This window comes from Xiphophorus hellerii, chromosome 6 (genome assembly GCF_003331165.1).
Source record: "Xiphophorus hellerii strain 12219 chromosome 6, Xiphophorus_hellerii-4.1, whole genome shotgun sequence".
NCBI classification, from domain to species: Eukaryota; Metazoa; Chordata; class Actinopteri; order Cyprinodontiformes; family Poeciliidae; genus Xiphophorus; species Xiphophorus hellerii.
This window is the reverse complement of record NC_045677.1, coordinates 16,736,098-16,755,143: the sequence shown is the minus strand read 5'-3', so window position 1 is coordinate 16,755,143 and position 19,046 is coordinate 16,736,098. Positions and strand designations below refer to the sequence as shown.

The 19,046-nt window shown below is 36.4% G+C and overlaps 1 protein-coding gene across 2 annotated transcripts in view; it reads left to right on the top strand.

Moving 5' to 3' along the window:
• Positions 1–19,046, top strand: part of LOC116721781 (adenylate cyclase type 1-like) — a 42,330-nt gene that overhangs the window by 13,524 nt on the left and 9,760 nt on the right. For both annotated transcript variants that reach the window (XM_032565738.1, XM_032565739.1), the window contains exons 4-9: positions 2,049–2,160; positions 14,392–14,519; positions 15,568–15,726; positions 16,194–16,335; positions 17,302–17,457; positions 18,280–18,477. In XM_032565738.1, the coding sequence (XP_032421629.1) occupies positions 2,049–2,160; positions 14,392–14,519; positions 15,568–15,726; positions 16,194–16,335; positions 17,302–17,457; positions 18,280–18,477 (895 nt within the window). The remainder of the gene's footprint in view (positions 1–2,048; positions 2,161–14,391; positions 14,520–15,567; positions 15,727–16,193; positions 16,336–17,301; positions 17,458–18,279; positions 18,478–19,046) is intronic.

Genomic DNA, 19,046 nt, shown 5'->3' with positions numbered 1-19,046 from the left:
ATAAACTATTTAACACACACTGAATCCACTGCCCCTCATTATGGCGACATCTGTGAGACAACAAAGTGACATTTAGCAGCTCTCTCTCAGAGATCCAGCACTCTGTCATGCTGTGAAATCTCAAGCCCACATGAAGGTAACAGTCGGCAATCAGTACAAGAGCTGCAGACGTGTAAGTTGTTTGGGACAGTTTTATGACTAATCCCCTTCACACCACCAACTACCACACAGTACTCAGGCCCAATCCTTTAGAAACTTTCTCCTCTGCCTTGTTACAAAACATGAGGAATAAATGAGGACAGCACAGTTTTTGGGCCAAGGAACAAATTGGATGTCTTAACTGTTCCAGAATTATCAGCATGTGATTTTGCTCAGACATAAAGATGATTAGATTTTGAGAGCAGCTTGGGTTTTACTTTCTTATGTGTTGCTCTGACATTTATTTCAATGAAACGTGTAATTTAAGAGGATAAAATGAAAAATGTGTCCTCCAGCATATTAAAACAGACAGTTTTAGAGCATCATCTCACATTGAAGGGAAGTGGATTTGTTTTCTGACATACTGTACCATTATTAATTAAATGGATTTGAAGGAATTTTAAAGAAGACCGTAATGATACATTCAGCTTAAAAAGGAGACAATGGATAATACTTGGTTCAGTAGAAGAAGATGGAACATTTAATTGTACTTTTAAGAAAACGAAGAATCATAATTTTATGAATAGCAAAAGCCTGTTACAAATTGTTTGAGGAAAAATACTGGGATTAATCAATAATAATTCAGTCAAAGGCCCAAAATTATTTATAACCCTGAAAAATTTGGATTTAAAAATGCTTTCATAAAACCAAAATGTTTGTATCTAGTTAATAAAACAAATATTATATCAAACTTTAGTCATGCTCTCATCAATGCTAAATGTAAAAAAAAGGAGAAATGTTTGATTGTAGTACAGCAATCGACCAATTTTTCTATTTTCTGTTTATCTTTTGTTAGTTCCAGGTTTAGAGTTTTAAACCATACAATTAGCATAGTTTTGAAAGTTTTAGGACATTATTCCTTGGTTGAAACCCTTCCTCATCCACAACAGCAGAAATAATATGTTTCTGCTGTTGTGGATGAGGAAGTGTGTTAAAACACGCAGTGTGTTAATTATAGAACTTGTCCTGTCTGACTTTTCACTGATGGGATTGTTATATAAAAGTTATGAAATGAAAAAAAATTGCTTTTTCCCCACCTAACTTTTTCATAGGTGTGCTGTCCATTGGGGTGTTTGTAGATGATCCAGAAGGATCTATTTTCTGCCAGCAAGAGAAACCTGTGCAGCGAAATGCTTGATTTGTCCTCTGTAATAGCTTGCTTGAAGGTGGCAATAAATAATGAAGAAATATTGGAACTTCTATCATGGAGGCATGCTGGAGAGAGAACATCCTGCATGTTGTAGGTCAGGTCACCATGACTACAATGCTTTGACATTGGGCAAAGCTCAAATTATGTAACACTAACCCCCAAAAAATTCAATTTGCACAAATTTTTTGAATTATTTCCAAATACTGTCAGTGGAACAAAAGATCACTTTGTGCTACATTTGTCATTTGATTGTGGACTTTGATTCTTTCTTTTCACATAGCCTTTTCTCTTAAGTCAGCTTTAGTCTTACGTGCAGCCTGCTAAAATTGAAAATAAAGTTCCCTTGAAGACTGTGACAGTCCCTTACTGTTGCACGATGTCTTAGAATGACTACGCTGCAGCTCCTAACAGGCCATGTCTCAGATTCCCATGAGATGCTCCTGCTGCTTTTTTTAATTTGCTCTGCTTGACTGCATGCACTGCCTGTCAGTTGGAGAATGAAACAGATTCTGTCTGTCTCCTTTCTTTTCATTCTTTTCCATTTCTTCGAAGGTTATCCATCTCTTTTTTTGTGTGATCCATGTGCAAATTTCAAAATGTTATTTCTGTCAAGAACAGTGTTTAGTTTCTTTAATACTGTATGGTCTTATTATAAATAATCAATACTGACTTCATTTGTCCCTCTCTTTCTTTGTTGCAGCATTCTTTTTGCAGATATAGTTGGTTTCACCAGCCTGGCCTCTCAGTGCACAGCTCAGGAACTGGTTAAGCTGCTAAATGAGCTGTTTGGAAAGTTTGATGAGCTTGCCACGGTGAGTCTGTCTCCCTTCCTTGAAGCCATATTCCCTCAATTATAGTCACTGTTGGCATTCAAAGCAACACTCCCTGCGCAAAGAGTGCTTTGTCCAAACTCTGACGCAGCAATGACTGTATGTGTGTGGGGGTGTGCATGTGTGTGTGAGCTTGTGGATCTCTTTGGCCACAGGCTATTGGCACGCTCCTGTAGCTTAGCATGATGTCACAGTGAATATTGGAAGCCCATATGATGCCTAATATGATTATCCAGTGCTTCATTTGAGGAAGAGTTGACAGACCTCTTTAATCTCAGCCAGATTTACCCATGGCTAAAGCTTGCCTCCTCTCTTGTTGTGTGAATGAACTGAATAGAGTGGATAGCAGGGGAGATGAGTTATACTCATCTCTAGTTGCTCTTGTTATGGACGAGGAAAAGATTTCAGCAATCCAATCTGTTACTATTTTGCTTTGTGGGTTATGGGTCAGGGTTGACAACTCATCTGACCATTTTTTTAAAACAAAAAACTTGTACTGCTCTTATTAATTTGTTTTCCACTGTAGCCCATTTAATAGAATAGCGCAGAGGTTTTCATAATTAGATTTGTTGATTTTTGAGATGTGGATTTGGCTGAGGCAGCATCCATGTGATTCTATAACCTGCAGTTCACATGGCCTTGTCAAATCCATTAATCTGCAGGATTGCAGCAAACCTTTTTTTTTTTTTTGCTTTTACAGAAGGGTTTTCTTTGGCCCTGTTAAGAGCTTCTATTTTTGACTTGCTTGTTTATAGGTACAAATTTAGGACTAACTAAAAAAAGACAGGAGTTTTGTTGTCAGTTGTTACTGTCATTATTTTTGTAATAAATTGTGAATAAGTTGTTTCAGGGTTGTAGCTATTTGCTGTCTCTTTGGGGTCCTTAAAAACAATTTGATTTACCTTTATTTTGGTTTCTTCCAGCTGCAGTTTTTTAGCTTTAGAGTAAATGTTTTACGCTTTCATTTTTAAAACTAAAACAAGGCAGTTACATCTTTAGATTTAGATTTCCAAGCTGTTTTGATACTACTAGTTGCACAGTTGAATAGATGACGGTGTCCAGTACTTGGCAGCTAGCTTAAAGCGTTATAGTGCCCTGAAAGGCTTGTCCCCAGCTATTAAACTTGCCCTGACCCAAAGCCACAGTCATTCTTATCCACTTTGGCAGGAAGTGGCAATGCCAGTGACTCATAGCCGTGGTCACTTTGGGCACGCAAACTCTCTTTCGTCCCATACGAAGAGCAGGCGATGCCACATGGCCACTGGGCATCATCTCATGGTACTATTCCAGCACCATCCCCACACCACCTGTCCACTCTTTGGACTTGTCAAGCTGCATGGGAAGCGGGCCAGGAACACAGTGTTCTCCTGTAGTGCTGGTGATGTAGCAGACCAAGTCTGCTCTTCTCCTCTCTCTAAATTTTTTAACATGAATGAATCTAAGCTAGGCATTATCTGAATGCTTGCCCTGAGTCCAACCTCAGCATCACTCCACCTGTAAACAACGATGGTCAGTAAATTTCTTACTTTTTTTCCCAAAATTGACACAATCTCCACATCAAAACTTGATAAATATTTTTTTGTGATTCAGAAAGACTTAACACAACTCATCCACCTTTTTTTTTAATCTTCCTGGCACAGGGAGAAAATACAAACATCGCTGTCTTAACAAATAATTATATTTCCTTCCAAACTCACGTCACATGTTAGAAAAGTGACACACAAAGCTTCATTAGCTTACATTTAGACACATTTTCCTGCCACCAGAGTGTACAGGTTCATTACTGACACCTCTTCAGGCTCTGATGTTGTCTCTGCCAGCTCTTAACTAATTAGGACTGAATGCACCACGCGTAAATTTCTCTTTCAATCCAAGAAACATTTCCATGTTTCTCACCTGTTTTAAGAAGCTTTTCGGTGCCAAAGTGCTTGTGAGTTTCAAAGTGGGATTTGACTGCCCTTCTCTAACAAGTAAATATACTTTGATCTAAATCTCTGCCACAATCTCAAGTGTTTTGCAGCCTCTAACAGTTATTCTTTTAGGATTGCCATGTATTTACTGTCACCCATATTCCCATCCACTCTGACTAGTTTCCCCTGTCACAGTTAAAGAGAAGTACCCCCCATCACCGTCACCTCCATGTTTACATTAGATGTTCAGTTTTAGTTGTCTGCCCAACATTGCATATTACAGGTTGGCCAAAAAGTTTAATCTAATCAAATAATCTTCTCCCTCTATTATTGAGTTCCCAACATGGCTTGTGGTACTGAGACGCCTCTTATAACTTCCTTTCTATTGTGGGTTTGGATTTTGCTGCTTTTACATGAAGGCCAAATTTATGGAGTGCATAACAAATAGTTTAAAAACAGATTCTCCCACCTGAGCTTTGTATCCCTACAGCTCCCTGAGAGTTACCATGGTCTTCATACATGCTTCTCTAATCATGTTTCTCCTTGCCTGACTCGTCATCTTATTTTGGTTTAGATTAGTCGTGTTGCATCATATTTTTGGTTGATGGATTGACTATTGCTCTGTGCTTGCACAACTGTTTTAAAACTTAATGCTTTAAGCTCACCTGCAACTTTTCTCATGACCTCTCTTGTACGATGCTATTTAGTTTCCCTAACTGACCCTCTCAAAGGAATGTTCTGTGTTTGGTAGTGACAAAGTTTAAATGAGAAGATGCTCATTGGTACAGATACAGCCCAGACTCTGTTCAGTGATATGCAACCTACTTGTTTATGTCTGGTTACCACATTTCTATAAAGAAAAGCTCATCTCAGTGTGGCAGTGCAGATGTTTACACCAGAGCTCTTATACTGTTTTGTGCTCTTGTTGCTACTCAGCAAAACCTGTTACTTTGATCTCCTCACACTTGACTTTTGCGTCCTCTTGCATAAATACTTTTGAACTCAATTAGGCATATGTTGTTGTTTTTACTGAAATCACTACAAAACCAAGGAGTAGGAACACATAAGAGGACTGATAACTAATTACACTGATATAGTGTAACAAGCAAGCCAAACTCAGAAACAGCTGTGTTTCTGTGTTTGAAACACATTTTTAAGCACTATGCTTAAAAATGCATATGCATCTACAATGCATTCTACGGGAATCAATCTGACCTCAAAATTGCAGCTAATAGCAGCCTACCTTTGGAGCAAGTGGTCTTAAAGTACAGTATGTGGTTATCTTTTACTTGAATGCTACAAAACCCAACTCCAACAGTTTTAACAAGAATGACCACATCAAAATTTTTCTTAGTTTTTGGGATATGTTGAATTATACCATAATGTTACTTAATCTCATACATCACTGTGCAGTTGCTTTGTCAGAACTGATTCCTGCAAAATGTTTGACTTTTCAGACATTGCTTTACTTTCTGATCAAGGCAGAAGATCCTCAAGCTTGTTCACTTTTTTAAAAGCTTGCAAAAGTAACTAACTCTCTAACTGTAAAACATACTGTAATATATATGCTTTTCATCCCAACGTATCATTTTCAGGCAAATGACAATAATTTTGAAAAGTTAATTTATTTTCGGACTTGAATTCAGAAAGTGAAACCCGACATCCACGTAATTTGCAAAAGGGTGACATTTTTCTATTAAATTGCTTTTTTAAATGGTCTTATGCAATATTCTTGTGAAACTAAGTTTTGACTTTTGATTAACTGTAGGCCATGATCATGAAAATTAAGAATAACAATGCTTGAACTACATCTCTCTGTGTTCAATGAACCCATGTAATGTAAATGTTTCACATTGTCTGTTGAATTAATGAATACTGTATATTAACTGTTCAATGATATTCTGATTATTAAGAGGAACATTACATGGAGGATCATTACACATGAGAAACACAGTTCATATGCACAACAGAACTTAATATTTCATAGAATGTGCTTCATTCACTCATATTTGGGTTCAGCTACAGAATGTTTTGAGATACTCCAGCCTTTTGTACATATCCAGACAAGCAAAGCTGTGACTGCTGTAGTACCATAAAACAACAAAAAACTTTTGTTGGACATTTCTGAAGTGATCATTTATGTAGAAATTCACTCTTTTAATCATATGTTGATGTGATTTCTTTTTATTTTAAAGACATAAATGTAATTTTTTTCACAACAGTTGTTTTTTATGGGATCCCCTTTCCCCCCTTCTCTCTATAAACACTTTGAGCTGGTTGTGTTTCAAACAGTCTGTCCAGTGCGCTATGTAACATTAATAGCTCTGTACTAGATGAGCCTTGGTGTGTTCGTGCACACAGTATACCATTGCTATTTCCCTGGCGGAGTTTCACAAAGCTTTTTATTCTTGTCCCTCTTTTCTCTCCTCTTGCAACACCTCCCTGCATCACAGCTTTCAGACTCCTCCGCTCCTTGTTTCTCAGCTTTTTGATTGACATGCAGCAGCCTACTTCCTTCAACTGTGTCTTTTAAGCCCTGTGGTTCTCTGCACTCTCTTTGCTTTTCATGTTTCCATTTTTAGAATGGCTCAATGATGGATTTATCTACTGTCTCTCACTTTCTTCGCAAGTGAGAGATTTGTTTTAGTTCCTTCATATATGACTGTGAAAGCTGACAGAATATTTCCCAATAAGCATGCTGCACTTTAGATACTTCAGCAGGACCTAAAGTAAAATCTGGTTTTACTTCAAATATAAAAACTTTGAAGAAAAAGCTTTCTCTCTTACTTTAACAAAACATTGATTGTATGTATAATCATTTGAAAGAATTATTTGATCAGGACAAAAAAACATGTTTTGGTAATGATTTCATTAGTTAAAAACAACATAGAGGCAAGTATCTTTATATGAAAACATCGTAAGTCTGCTAAGATAATGGAGCAAATACACAGGCAAAACTTTATACACTCTTTTCATAAATAGACACATAACCCTTGTACTAACATTCTGACCTGAAAACAGAGTAAATATTTTCTGTAACCCTTTGGTATTTCAAATAAACCTGTAAAAGGTAAAGTTTAGTCTAAGTGACAGGGGAGGGAGGAACTTGTGTATCTCAATATCTGGTTTTAGCTGTAGTGTCGTTGCCCTTAATTTAAGGATATGAAGTATTCACTGTCCACATGGTGACAGCTGCCTTCCAGAAAACAAAACCTGGGCTTATACACAGCCAAATAATTCTGTCTTGTTTGTCTCATGAGCAGATGCAAGGATCATTCACCAATCCTGCTGTTTCCCCTCAGACGTCTGTGTACTTAAAACTGAAGTCTGAAGCAAAACCCAAAACATTTAAGCCAGCTTGGATCCTTGACAGCAGAATAAGTAGGATAAATGCCTCTAAGAAAAAGCACCATGACAATGGTTTGCGTTGCAGTAATTGTAGCGTAAGGCACCCTGAGCTAACATCGTTTGTCACACAAAGCAAATTTAGCCCAATATAACCTGAACCAGCTTTTCCACAGACACACTAATGTAACATTCTCAGGTAGCATACCATTTAATTGTTTTCACAAATTAATTTGTGTAATGAGCTTACAATTAAAGAGAAATGCTTGACACCACTGAGAGTTAACCTTATTCTTCATTTCTGCCAAAAGAATGAGTATTGTGTTGGAGACATTTTCCATTTAATAAATTCAAAACTACAGAAAAATGAATAAGATTTATATATTTTTGTATTCAATTTTTTTTTTTTTAATATGAAAGAGGATTAGAGCCACTGAATTTTGGTCAAAATTCAGAAAAATCATTCTCAAGTGACAAAAGGATCATTTAACAGTTTCGATCAAGGTTTTTCCTCAACCTTCCTAAATAGGAAGCAGGCTGTGCCAGAATCTCATTTGATGTATGGAATATGTGGAGTCCAAACTTGGACTTTTGTTTTGAAGCACATCATAAAATACAAATATCTATTTGTCAAAAGGTTGTATATTTTACGAAGAAAGAAACTGTTCAATTAAATTTTTCCTCGGACATATAGACAAAGCGAACTGTATTCAAACTCCTTGAACGTGTTCAGCAATAAAGTTCAATGTATCATTAGTATTTTATGTGATGGAACAACACAAAGCAGCCATTAGTTGTGAAGTGGGAGGAAAGGTATACATACTTTGTGCATACATACTTTTATGTGGCTTGTGGAAAACCGAAAACTAGAACTCTTGCTACTTCTCCAGACAAGCTAGATTTGTAGAGCACACAAGTAATAGTTCTTCTTTCAAGAGATTCTCTCACCTGAACTTTACAGCCGCTACAGTTCCCATCAGCCTCTTGTAATTCAACCGATGACACAACCTGTAATTTTGGTACATTTAGCATTATATGTTTCAATCTATTTCTGTGTTTTGTATGTTTCAGTTTGCTAGTTTTAGTTTCTTCCTTCAGTACCTCAGCTTACTCTCTTCCTCATATGTGTTTCATTGCCTATATAGCATTCATCAAATTCTTCAGTAGTTCATAAATATTCCTTTGTTCACTTACATCATTATCAGATGCCATGTTTCTCCAGGCTGCTGTTAGCATGAATTGCCATATATTGATTGATTTTGTGCCATACTCTTTACATTTTCAACTGATAGATTAAACTCATTGATTTATTGGTTTTTTTTTTTGTTTTTTTTTTTGTACCCCTCCAGGGGGTCTTTTGTGGGCTCTAGTGTCCCTTTTACGAAAGTAGGCTGACAGGAAACAGGGAAGGAGAGGGGGGAAGACATGCGGCAAATGTCGTCGGGTCCGGGAGTCGAACTCGCGACAGCCGCGTCGAGGACTCAAGGCCTCCAAATACGGGTCGCGCTAACCGCTACGCCACCACGGCGCGCCCCCAGATTTATTGTTTTATACACTGCTCTAAACTTATTCACAACTTTATCCCCAACATGCCCGCTGTGTTCCTTGGTCTTCATGATGCTATTTGTTCATAAATCACAATTGTTTTTCATTGTAACATGAAAAAAAGTGGAAAAGTTAAAGAGGTGTGACCATTCAGTATATTAAGTAAAGAATGATAACATATTAATAGTAATTAATAATTTTAAATATAAAATATTTTTGTTAAAATTATTCAGGTACAAAATCTTTAAAAATATATATTTATATTTCTTGAAAATTACGATGAATTTGGTATTTAGTTTGAGAACAGCTCAGGAAAATAAAACAATAGTTAAAGCAGGTTAAAAAAAACATCTTACTGACAACTGGACTGACTTACAATGAGTGAGAAAAGCTGTTGGATGAAAAAAGATTGGATGGATCAAAAAGAAAACTAAAATAAAAGAACAAAGGTGGACCTACTGTTAAGATACAAAGTCATACTTAACCCAGAGAAAGGGACACATCTTTCTTTCAAAACAGAAACTGGTTCCTTGAAGCACAGATCCTCACTAAACATTATCAGAGGAAAGAGCTGATGTAACAGAGATGCAAGGTCTGCCCTGTCATGATTTCTTTGAAACAAATGCTTTTGAAAGCATCAAAAACATATATCTAGTCATATGTTTAGACATATGTTACAGAACCTTTTTTTTTATTTTTCTGGGATTAAATCAAGCTGAACGTATTCTGTTTTGGGTCATTTGGGATTACCTTTGTGAATTGATACAACACTTGTTTCACTGTCAGCATCTTTACAAGATCTTTTGCTTTTTTCTGCCTGTCGATAAGCACATTTTGCACTAAAACACGCTTGAATGACAGACATGGAACCCATTTCCATATTGAACAGTATAATGGATGAATATTATTGTGTTTTCTTTCATTCCTTTTTTTTCTTTATTTACTTTCTAAACACAGCGTTTTAGCATCTTTGGTCTTATGGCAAATGTGCCGAAGCACAACTGAGACTTACGGAAGCCCTCCATTTTCTTCCTGATGTCTTTCCTGATATCTGTTTCTTATTCCCATGATGTTGAACAAGAAAACAGTGAGTTTGAGGTGTTGTCTTAAAGTATGTCCAAAGCTGTGACTTAACTCAGATGTTGTGAATTAACCTCTTACAACTTAAAAAGCCATTACATTATCTGGACATTCCTAAACTGTTTTTTAAGACAAAGAAATCTTAGTGAGCATAAACTAATGATCTTAAAGAAGGACATAGAAATTATCTAAAAGATCCCTTCTCTCTTGTTATCCTGACATTTAGGTTATTTTGGAAATCCCCACTGACCTAAAATAGAAAACATTTGGTCTGATTGGATTTCAGACAGTAATGACGAAGACTGTCTTTTTACACTGTGTATGTATAGTTCTGGTTTTATTTACAGTATACATAAAGTAAATAAAAAGAAAGCAAAAATATTCCCTTCCCTTATCCTTTCATCTTTTTCTATTGCTCAAATGATTTGCAATCTCAATCTGCTGTTGAATTATATTTTTGTACAGCATCCCAAATCATTTGCAAAACAACCTTTTCTTCCAAACTGAGTTATTGTTGGCAAATTCATACAAAACTGTTCAGTATCTTATTGTCCACGAATATATTACCAACTTCTCAAAAATATATCACCATTTTCTATATGTCAGTCCAAGAAAACAATGTTTTTTTTCACTTCTTTTTTTATGAATCATATCAGCTGTCCAAAAAGCCAATGCCATCCTTAGAAATGAAGCAGTTTTGAAACACTAAGCATTTGTTATTTGCCATATCTGTTAATACATCAAGGTTTCCTTCACATATCTCACCCACTCGCTCCGACCCGCTAGAGTGGAGTGAGAGAAGGAAGTGTTGATAGATTTTTCATTTGCTATAAAATAGCTGGTGAAAACCAGTGAAGAGCAATTTTTACTGGAGATGGAGGAAGATTATAAGAAAATGTCTCTGTCTTCTGTTACAAACCCTTTTGCTAATATTCTACATCCCTAACTTTCATTATTGCAAAAGGAAAACCTTTTTCTGAATTATTAAATAATGTTAACATGAAACACAAGAAAGAAGAAGCCAGTTTAAGTTAAAAAAAAATGCAAGTTGTCAAATTGCATGAAAAAATAAGAAATGTAATTACTTATTTGAAATAGCAGTGCATCTTACTGTTATTAAACACTGCATAAATTTGCAGACCGATAGCAAGCATTTCTTCCAAGTTGTTGCAGAGGAAGCCCTTACCTTCAGCACTATCAGCACAGCAGTCATCTGTGCTGCTGTATCAAAAGCAAAGCACAATGTGTTCCACTCTCCCCTTTGGGAACTTAGAGGAAATGAACTGCTACCCTCAGCTGGCTCATATTTTTCTTCATTATCATTTATTGAATGTTCCTCCTCCCTGCATTAATGTCTTGGTATTTGCCTTGTTTGTCCCTTTCTATTTTTATGTGTGCACAAAGCATGGGCCAGTATGAGATTCGATAACCTTGGATGATAACCTTAAGTATTTATCGCTGATTCACAGCGTTTTCGTATCACTACGAAAACAAAAATGTGCAACACTACCAAATTTCTGTTATCTACAATAGGAAAAAACAGTTATTCCCAGTATTGCTATGGCTGTAACAGCAATGTTTATTATGGTAGCACCAATTTATTAAAGCTAATTCTAACAAAATGGCCATACAGGATGCTTTTTAGATTTTACTTTTCAAATGAAACTGTGAATAAGGGTTACACTCTAAAGCTTTTTTTCTATCTACTTATGTCTGTGACCACCCAGACTGCTCACAGTGCTGCAGTCACATGATGGTGGTAATCCTGCTTGAGTCTGAATCAGCTTCTAAAGCCTCACACAGCAGATTAGCAAAAGGAAAAGTACAGTGTAGGAGACTCTTTAAGTACAAGGGCTTTCCCTGCTTCCTGTAGCGTCGCCATGCCTCACCAACACACCATCTGTTTCTGCACAACCCCAACCCCAAGTTACCCCAAGAGGAGAAAGCCTGCTCTCTAATAACAACAAAAAAACAAGCATACTTGAAATATGTTGTTAAAGAGAGAAAGATTTCAAAAGAAAAAATGTTAATTAGAATTATTTAGTTGTTTAGTAGCTAGAATCTTGCAGTTGGTTCAATAAGAATAGATAAGCAACCATATGTCAGAAGCTATTTTAAAATAAAGCACTGTATAAAAAGGGAGCAGAAATAATAATAATCTTGATTTTAATAATAATAACTTTTATGAAACACTTTCAAACAAAGCCCTGATTATTTAAAAAGAGGTAAAGGACAAGTTAAAAACATAAGAAAACAAATACAACAAAGAAATTGTATGCTCTGTAGATTTATGTGGTCTCAAACTGCTGTGATACTAAAATTTTAACAAAAGTTGAGATGGAAATTGAATTTAAGCTTTTAGCTTCTCCAGAGTCACCAGAGCCACACAAGCTCACAGCCTGTTTCAGTAGCTCTCAGCTAATTCCTGAGTTTTTCTTATGTTTTTAGTCTGTTTTTACAGTTGTTATGTTGTTCTGTGATCCCTACTCTTTTGTTCACAATGGAGCAGAATTTCCTCTGGACTGCTTTGTTATTTTTCTTTTTTATGCTGTTTTGTTTGGACACAATGGCCAAGCTCCTGTTGTTTACACCAGAGATCAGCTGCTACCTCTGGATAGCTTCGCTCCATTGCCTCTCTCTGTGCAACCAGATATTACCCGCTTTTCCACATTAACAGACACACCCACAAAGTTCTGACCAAATACAATCGTTTCACATGCAGATTGTGGCAAAAAAGTTCACCAGATGGGTTGTGACAGGAAGGGATGGCCAACACGAGGATGAGAACAAAATGGATGATGTTATCATCTACCAAAGACTCATCTTGAAAGATCAGTCTTTGTATGTCTTCAGCTAATTTGGAACATCATTCTTTGCAAGAACTTCATTTGAATATAGCATTAATTATTTGTCTCACAACATGGGCAGCCAGAGAGTTTTCCGTGATGTACATTCAGGTTTTGTAGGTTAGTGTCTAAGAATAAATGCTTCCTCCTTTTCACAGCAGGTAAATCTTCCGAGACATGGAACAACCTCTAACTCTTCAGCTCTACTGAAACTCTCATGGTTTCCGTGATAAAAATAGTGTCCATCCTGTCTCGTATCCACCAGTGTGCATAATTATGAGTCTTTGTGCTCTACACATGCATGGGCAGCAATCCCATTACCTTAATGGAAACAATGAAGGGTTATGAGGAGGCGCCCACGGTAACCTGGTCTCCCTGGTAAAATGAATGTCTGTTGTTAATATCCTCTAATGAAAGGCTATATTTATAAGCCATCTTTCCACACTGCTGCTTATTGTTCCAAAGAGTGAGTGACTCACCTTATTTCCTAAAATGAGACAGATCCATCGCATCGTGGGAGCTGTTAGTGCCAGTGCAATTTAAACGTCTAAAAAAATGTTTATTAGGTAATAGATTAGGAAATGGACATGTCAGCCCCAGAGAAGCCACTAAACAACAATGTATATGTAAACTGTAAACTGTGCAGTTAAACCATTTTTAAGTGATGGGGAAGTTCTCTCAAGAGCGGATGCTTTTACACAAAACAAAGCAGAATGCGTTGGTTTAAATTCTTGGGCTAGACAAACTTTGTGTCAGACTTTTTTTTTAATGAATAAAATATTTCAAAGTTTGCAGCATTTCCGATGATTCTGATGATGATGATGAAGCTGATTCTGCTTTAAACCTTTACACAACTTTATTCCTGATCTGTTTGAAAAAACAGAATCATGGGCTTCATGATTCTATTTGTTCACTACTGTTCTCTAACATGCCTTTGTTAACCTTCACCAACCATTTGTATTCATATTGAGAATGACAAGAGAAGTCTCCATAATAATAAGGTGACTTCTGAAAGAACATGTTTGCAGTGGAATTTATTGTGGAGTAATTTGGTTTTTCAAAAAAATGTTGAAAACCATGTTTCATTTACCCTGTACTTCACAGCTATTCATTATTTTTGCATCGGTCTGTTACAAAATGCATTCATTTTCTTGGTTGGTTTGTGTGACAAAGTAACTGTCAAGCTGTACCTTTCCAAGGTACTGTAAGGTAAGAGGATATTGGCCTGAGACTGATATATTAAGAGCTGTAAAATGTAACATTTGTGTTGTTTGTAACAATGCCAAACATGTAACAGAGTTTAATAGACATGTTTTAAAGGAATTCTTGAACATTTCTTGGTGAACTGAAAAAAATAAAAATAAAAATGTAGAACGAAAAAAGAAATGCCTAAAACTAATATGTCTCTGAATCACATACAGATTCATCCTTTTTCAATATCGGCTAACAACTTGTCAACTTGTTCAATTTCTCTTTTTGATTAATAGGAGAACCATTGTCGCAGGATTAAGATACTGGGGGATTGTTACTACTGCGTGTCAGGGCTGACTCAACCCAAGACTGACCATGCTCACTGCTGTGTTGAAATGGGTTTGGACATGATCGACACTATAACGTGAGTTTTTCTTAGATAGTGTCTGATTTTATCTGTTTAAGCACTATGAGTGGGAAGAACAATATGAGCTATGTTTTATTGTTGAATGTACATTTCAAAATCTGAATTGCTGTTATTCTTGAGGGAAATACTTTTTTAGGGAAAGTGCATACGCAATGTTACTTTTGTCATCAACTAGTTTGGGAGATAGATTAGGGCCCAAATGATGGCTAAACACTGGGACAAAGTTAAGTCTGCTGTATTTACAATCTGCTAGAAACATTTAGACATATTTTTCCTCCAATAGTAACGTAGAAAATTGCCCCAGGTATGTTATGTTTGAGATTTTCATTTGGTTTCTGAGACCAAATAATGACAGTTACTTTCTTTACCCTCTTTGAGTGGTGGTAGTATATTTTTAGAGAAGATTGATCACTATTAGGTTGTGCTCACTTATAGTAAGTAAAGATTTTATACATTGCTTTTACATGGTGGTTTGATTGAAGCATGTGCTCATAAAATTTCTTGCGCAAGATGGAGGCTGTATTAATTAAAACTGCAATTGTTGTAGACATAGCTTAAATATTAATATACACATCCTGCAATAATGAGCTAGAAAACTGTCTTGTGGGTCTGTGGATGCATCTTTACGCAAGAACTTACAATATATTTTGGGGAAAAAAAGAAAATTATCTTTTTCCCGTAGCCTACTTATCAAAGGAATCATCACTTGCCGCCCATTTATGTTTCATCATAAGAGACATCAGATATGATAAATAGACCTATTTTCAAGCTGTCTCATATGGATAAAAGATGATGACAAAAGTGTTATGATTTCAAATAATTACTTATGATATGTTTGTTGAAGTTTTAAATTGTGGAGAAGGGTCCAGCTCTTCTATTTCCATAAAAAAAAAAAAAAAGCAGTTGTGAAACAGTGCAATCCATCATTAAAACTTTATCATGTACTTTTACTGTATATAGTTCCTATATATACTTTATATTTACAGTACCATATATACTCTTCCATGACATTTTCACCCAAATCATTTCATGCATGGTCCTGCAGGTCAGTTGCAGAGGCAACAGAAGTCAACCTTAACATGCGTGTGGGTCTGCACACTGGCCGAGTGCTGTGCGGAGTGCTGGGACTCAGGAAATGGCAGTATGACGTCTGGTCAAATGATGTGACGCTGGCCAATGTGATGGAAGCTGGAGGACTACCAGGGTTAGTACAATTATAGATAAAAAATATTGACAAGTGTTTATATGTAGAGGCCTTAAAAGGTTTAATCATAATCAGAATTGCTAAGTTAGTGGCATAGATTTTTTTTTTGTATGAAGAGGAAAATAGTAGCACTCCCGTGCTCCTCTCGAATTTCTTCGTGAGGAGCATGGGCATAGTTGAGGTGGCTCAGGCATCTGTTGGGCTGCCCCCCGGATGCCTCTTCTGGGCACATCCCACTGGAGGGAGACCCAGAGGAAGACCTAGGACATACCAAAGGGACAATGTTGATGGATGAGGAGAGGGAACTCTTGGTCTCTCAGCGTAGGCTGCTGCCCCCACTACCCGACCCCAGATTAAGCACAAGATAATGAATTGATAGATGGATAGATTTTAATAATTTCTTTCTGCTGTTCAGTTTTTTTCAGATTTGCCTCATTTATGTTAAACTTGCCTTGTTTGCGTTGCAGAAAAGTTCACATCACCAGATCAACACTTGAGTGCCTAAATGGAGACTATGAGGTAGAACCTGGAAATGGCCATGAAAGGAACGCCTTTCTCCAGAAGCATGAAATAGAAACTTTCTTTATTGTGCCATCTCACCGACGGAAGGTATTTTCTATTTGGAATGACTGATTAATATTATACAGTGCATGTTTTGTTTTACTATTACCTATTATTGAGACCCTGTTTTTAGTTACAAACATTTTGAACCTCCAGTACAGCTTAGAAAAGCAGTACTGTGCCCTGACATTATGTCAGGGCACAGTGGAACTTTAGCTCTCATTATTATTGTGCCAAGATCTACAAACTAATGTACTCTTCAACTTGAACTAGGATTTTCTCAGTACACGTGTTAGTTTTGATTCATGTAAAGCATTTTGCTAGATTATAAAGAAAAGAAACACAGTCAGTGGCATCCATCATCTCAAATTTGCACACTTGGACAAAGTTAAAGAGAAATACACATAACTCCAGCACATGTGCCACAAGCAGGGAATTTCAGTTCTCTGTTCAACTCTCCCCTTTTTTCGGCTTGAATGTATCATTCGACTTTCTTCATTATTTCTGTCAGCCAATTTTGCTTTTGAAAGATAAGGCTTGCATGCAGGTTCACAGTTTCATATCCCAGTATTTTTTCCTCTCTTTGCAATATAAGATACTTTACTAATCTGATTAATGTAGCTAATGGCTTAGCTTCATAAAAGTAATGGCTCAGGCGAAGATATGCTCAAACTGTGGTGTTCGATAGACTGCCACTACTGCAGGGATGGATCTCAAACAAAGCATATAAATTATGTTGCAAATCCCACTAGCGCTTCCTCAAACCCATTAATGTACACTTAATCTTTTTCACATTTTCTAAAACAGGTTTGAGGTCAGTTGTCCTAAAATTAAAAAAGAGGTCCTATGGGATTAGACTGCCTCCGTTTAACCACTTCTAAGCTCTGTGATAAAGATTGCATGTGTGACTGTATGCTCTGTGGTTGTCTATGAGTTCTAGTCATAGACTTGCACATAGTCAAGATTTTACTGCAGGGTTTTGTGACTTAATCCTTGTGCTCATTCTGGTGACAGATATTTCCAGGATTGATTCTTTCGGATATAAAGCCTGCCAAAAAGATGAAGTTCAAAACCGTTTGCTACTTACTGGTGCAACTCATGCACTGCAGGAAGATGTTCAAGGCTGAGATTCCATTCTCCAATGTCATGAACTGTGAGGATGGCGATAAGGTAATAAAACTGCTATGGGTTGACTTATTGGTGAATTCTTCACAATATATGTATTTTTTTTATTTTGTTGTTCTAGATCAATAATTCTCTCAATAAAATTTAGATATGTAAGTATATGTTTAATGAAACTTGTTAATTATTTTATGTCATAAGTACTTAATTTCTGTCAGTTGTAGTCTGAAAATTGCTAAAAAGAAACACAATAATTGTATAAAATATAGCAGGAAAGTTTAGATGTGATGCATTTAAAAATAATTAGCCATTTAACTTGCTGACCACCTCATTCCTACACTTCATTGCTAGATCTGGGCTGGCATTTTTACACATAAACAAGAGACAGCAGCCTCACTTCTGTCAGTCTGCCACAGGGCAGATGTGGCTAAAATGTATGTTACCACCATCAAGGTACTTTTAAAGTACCTTTAAAAGTAATTGAAATAAACAACCGATCGGAATAAAAATGTGTCATTTAAACACCCCAATCAGTATATTCTGATCGGAAAGCATACGTATTTAGATCCTGACAAACCTGCTGTAGCACAACAGACACATTAGTCTTTGACTTATGTTCAATGCTCAGACATAAAATTCTCTGGCTGCTGAAGACACATAGACACAACGTGATGCTTTTAATGATAAACTTAAGTATCAATGTTCTCATTTGAAAGCATAATCAGCTGCTCTTATTCACTCTTGACTCTTATTTATCTTTGTTTTTAATATGATAATAATGAAGTACTGGGTAGAATAAACAGTGCAGCAGTGTATTTGTTAAGTAATTTTTTTAATTTTATTATTATTATTATTTTTTGCTTCATTCAGCGGAGGGCCATGCGAACAGCTCCACAAAAACTGAGGAACCGCTCCAATGCTAACCAGGCTAACTTGATCCAGAGCAGTCCTAGAACCAGGGTCAACCGTTACATTGGCCGGCTGATTGAGGCCCGCCAAACGGAGTCCGACACAGCAGACCTCAACTTCCTCACACTCATGTATAAGTGCTCTGAGCGGGAGCAGAGGGTGAGGCATTCAACATACTACCTAGATTGAGAATTAGTAGAGCCTAGAGCCTCTGTTTATGTCTTGATATCTTGTTTCCAGTGAAGATCATTTTTTTGTCATAATCAAAAGCTGACTTTAGTTCTCCAGGGAATCTGAAAGTTCTGAAAACATCTTTTTCTTCGGGCTACTTAAATTTTAGTTATTCTCATATTTCTAAGAGAAAACATTTTGATAGTATGAAAAAAATACATGTAAAGTATTGAAAAAAACAAACCTTAATGTTTAAACATACTTCAGCTCCCTTTAAGTAAAAATGTCTTCTGGTTACTTTAGTAGAATCTATTAACAGGTGGATTTACTATATAAAAAATGAAAATTAAACTATTTCATGGGGAAATAATCAGTGTTGTATAAAGTACTGAAATCTCAGAGTCAAGTAAAAGTACAAGTACCTCTCCAAAATATGACTTTGGTAAAAGTCGAAGTCACTGACTGAAATGTTACTTGAGTAAAAGTCTTAAAGTATTTGAAACTTCTTGTACTTAAGTATGGAAATTACTGTAAAAATGGATGTACTCAAGTAATGT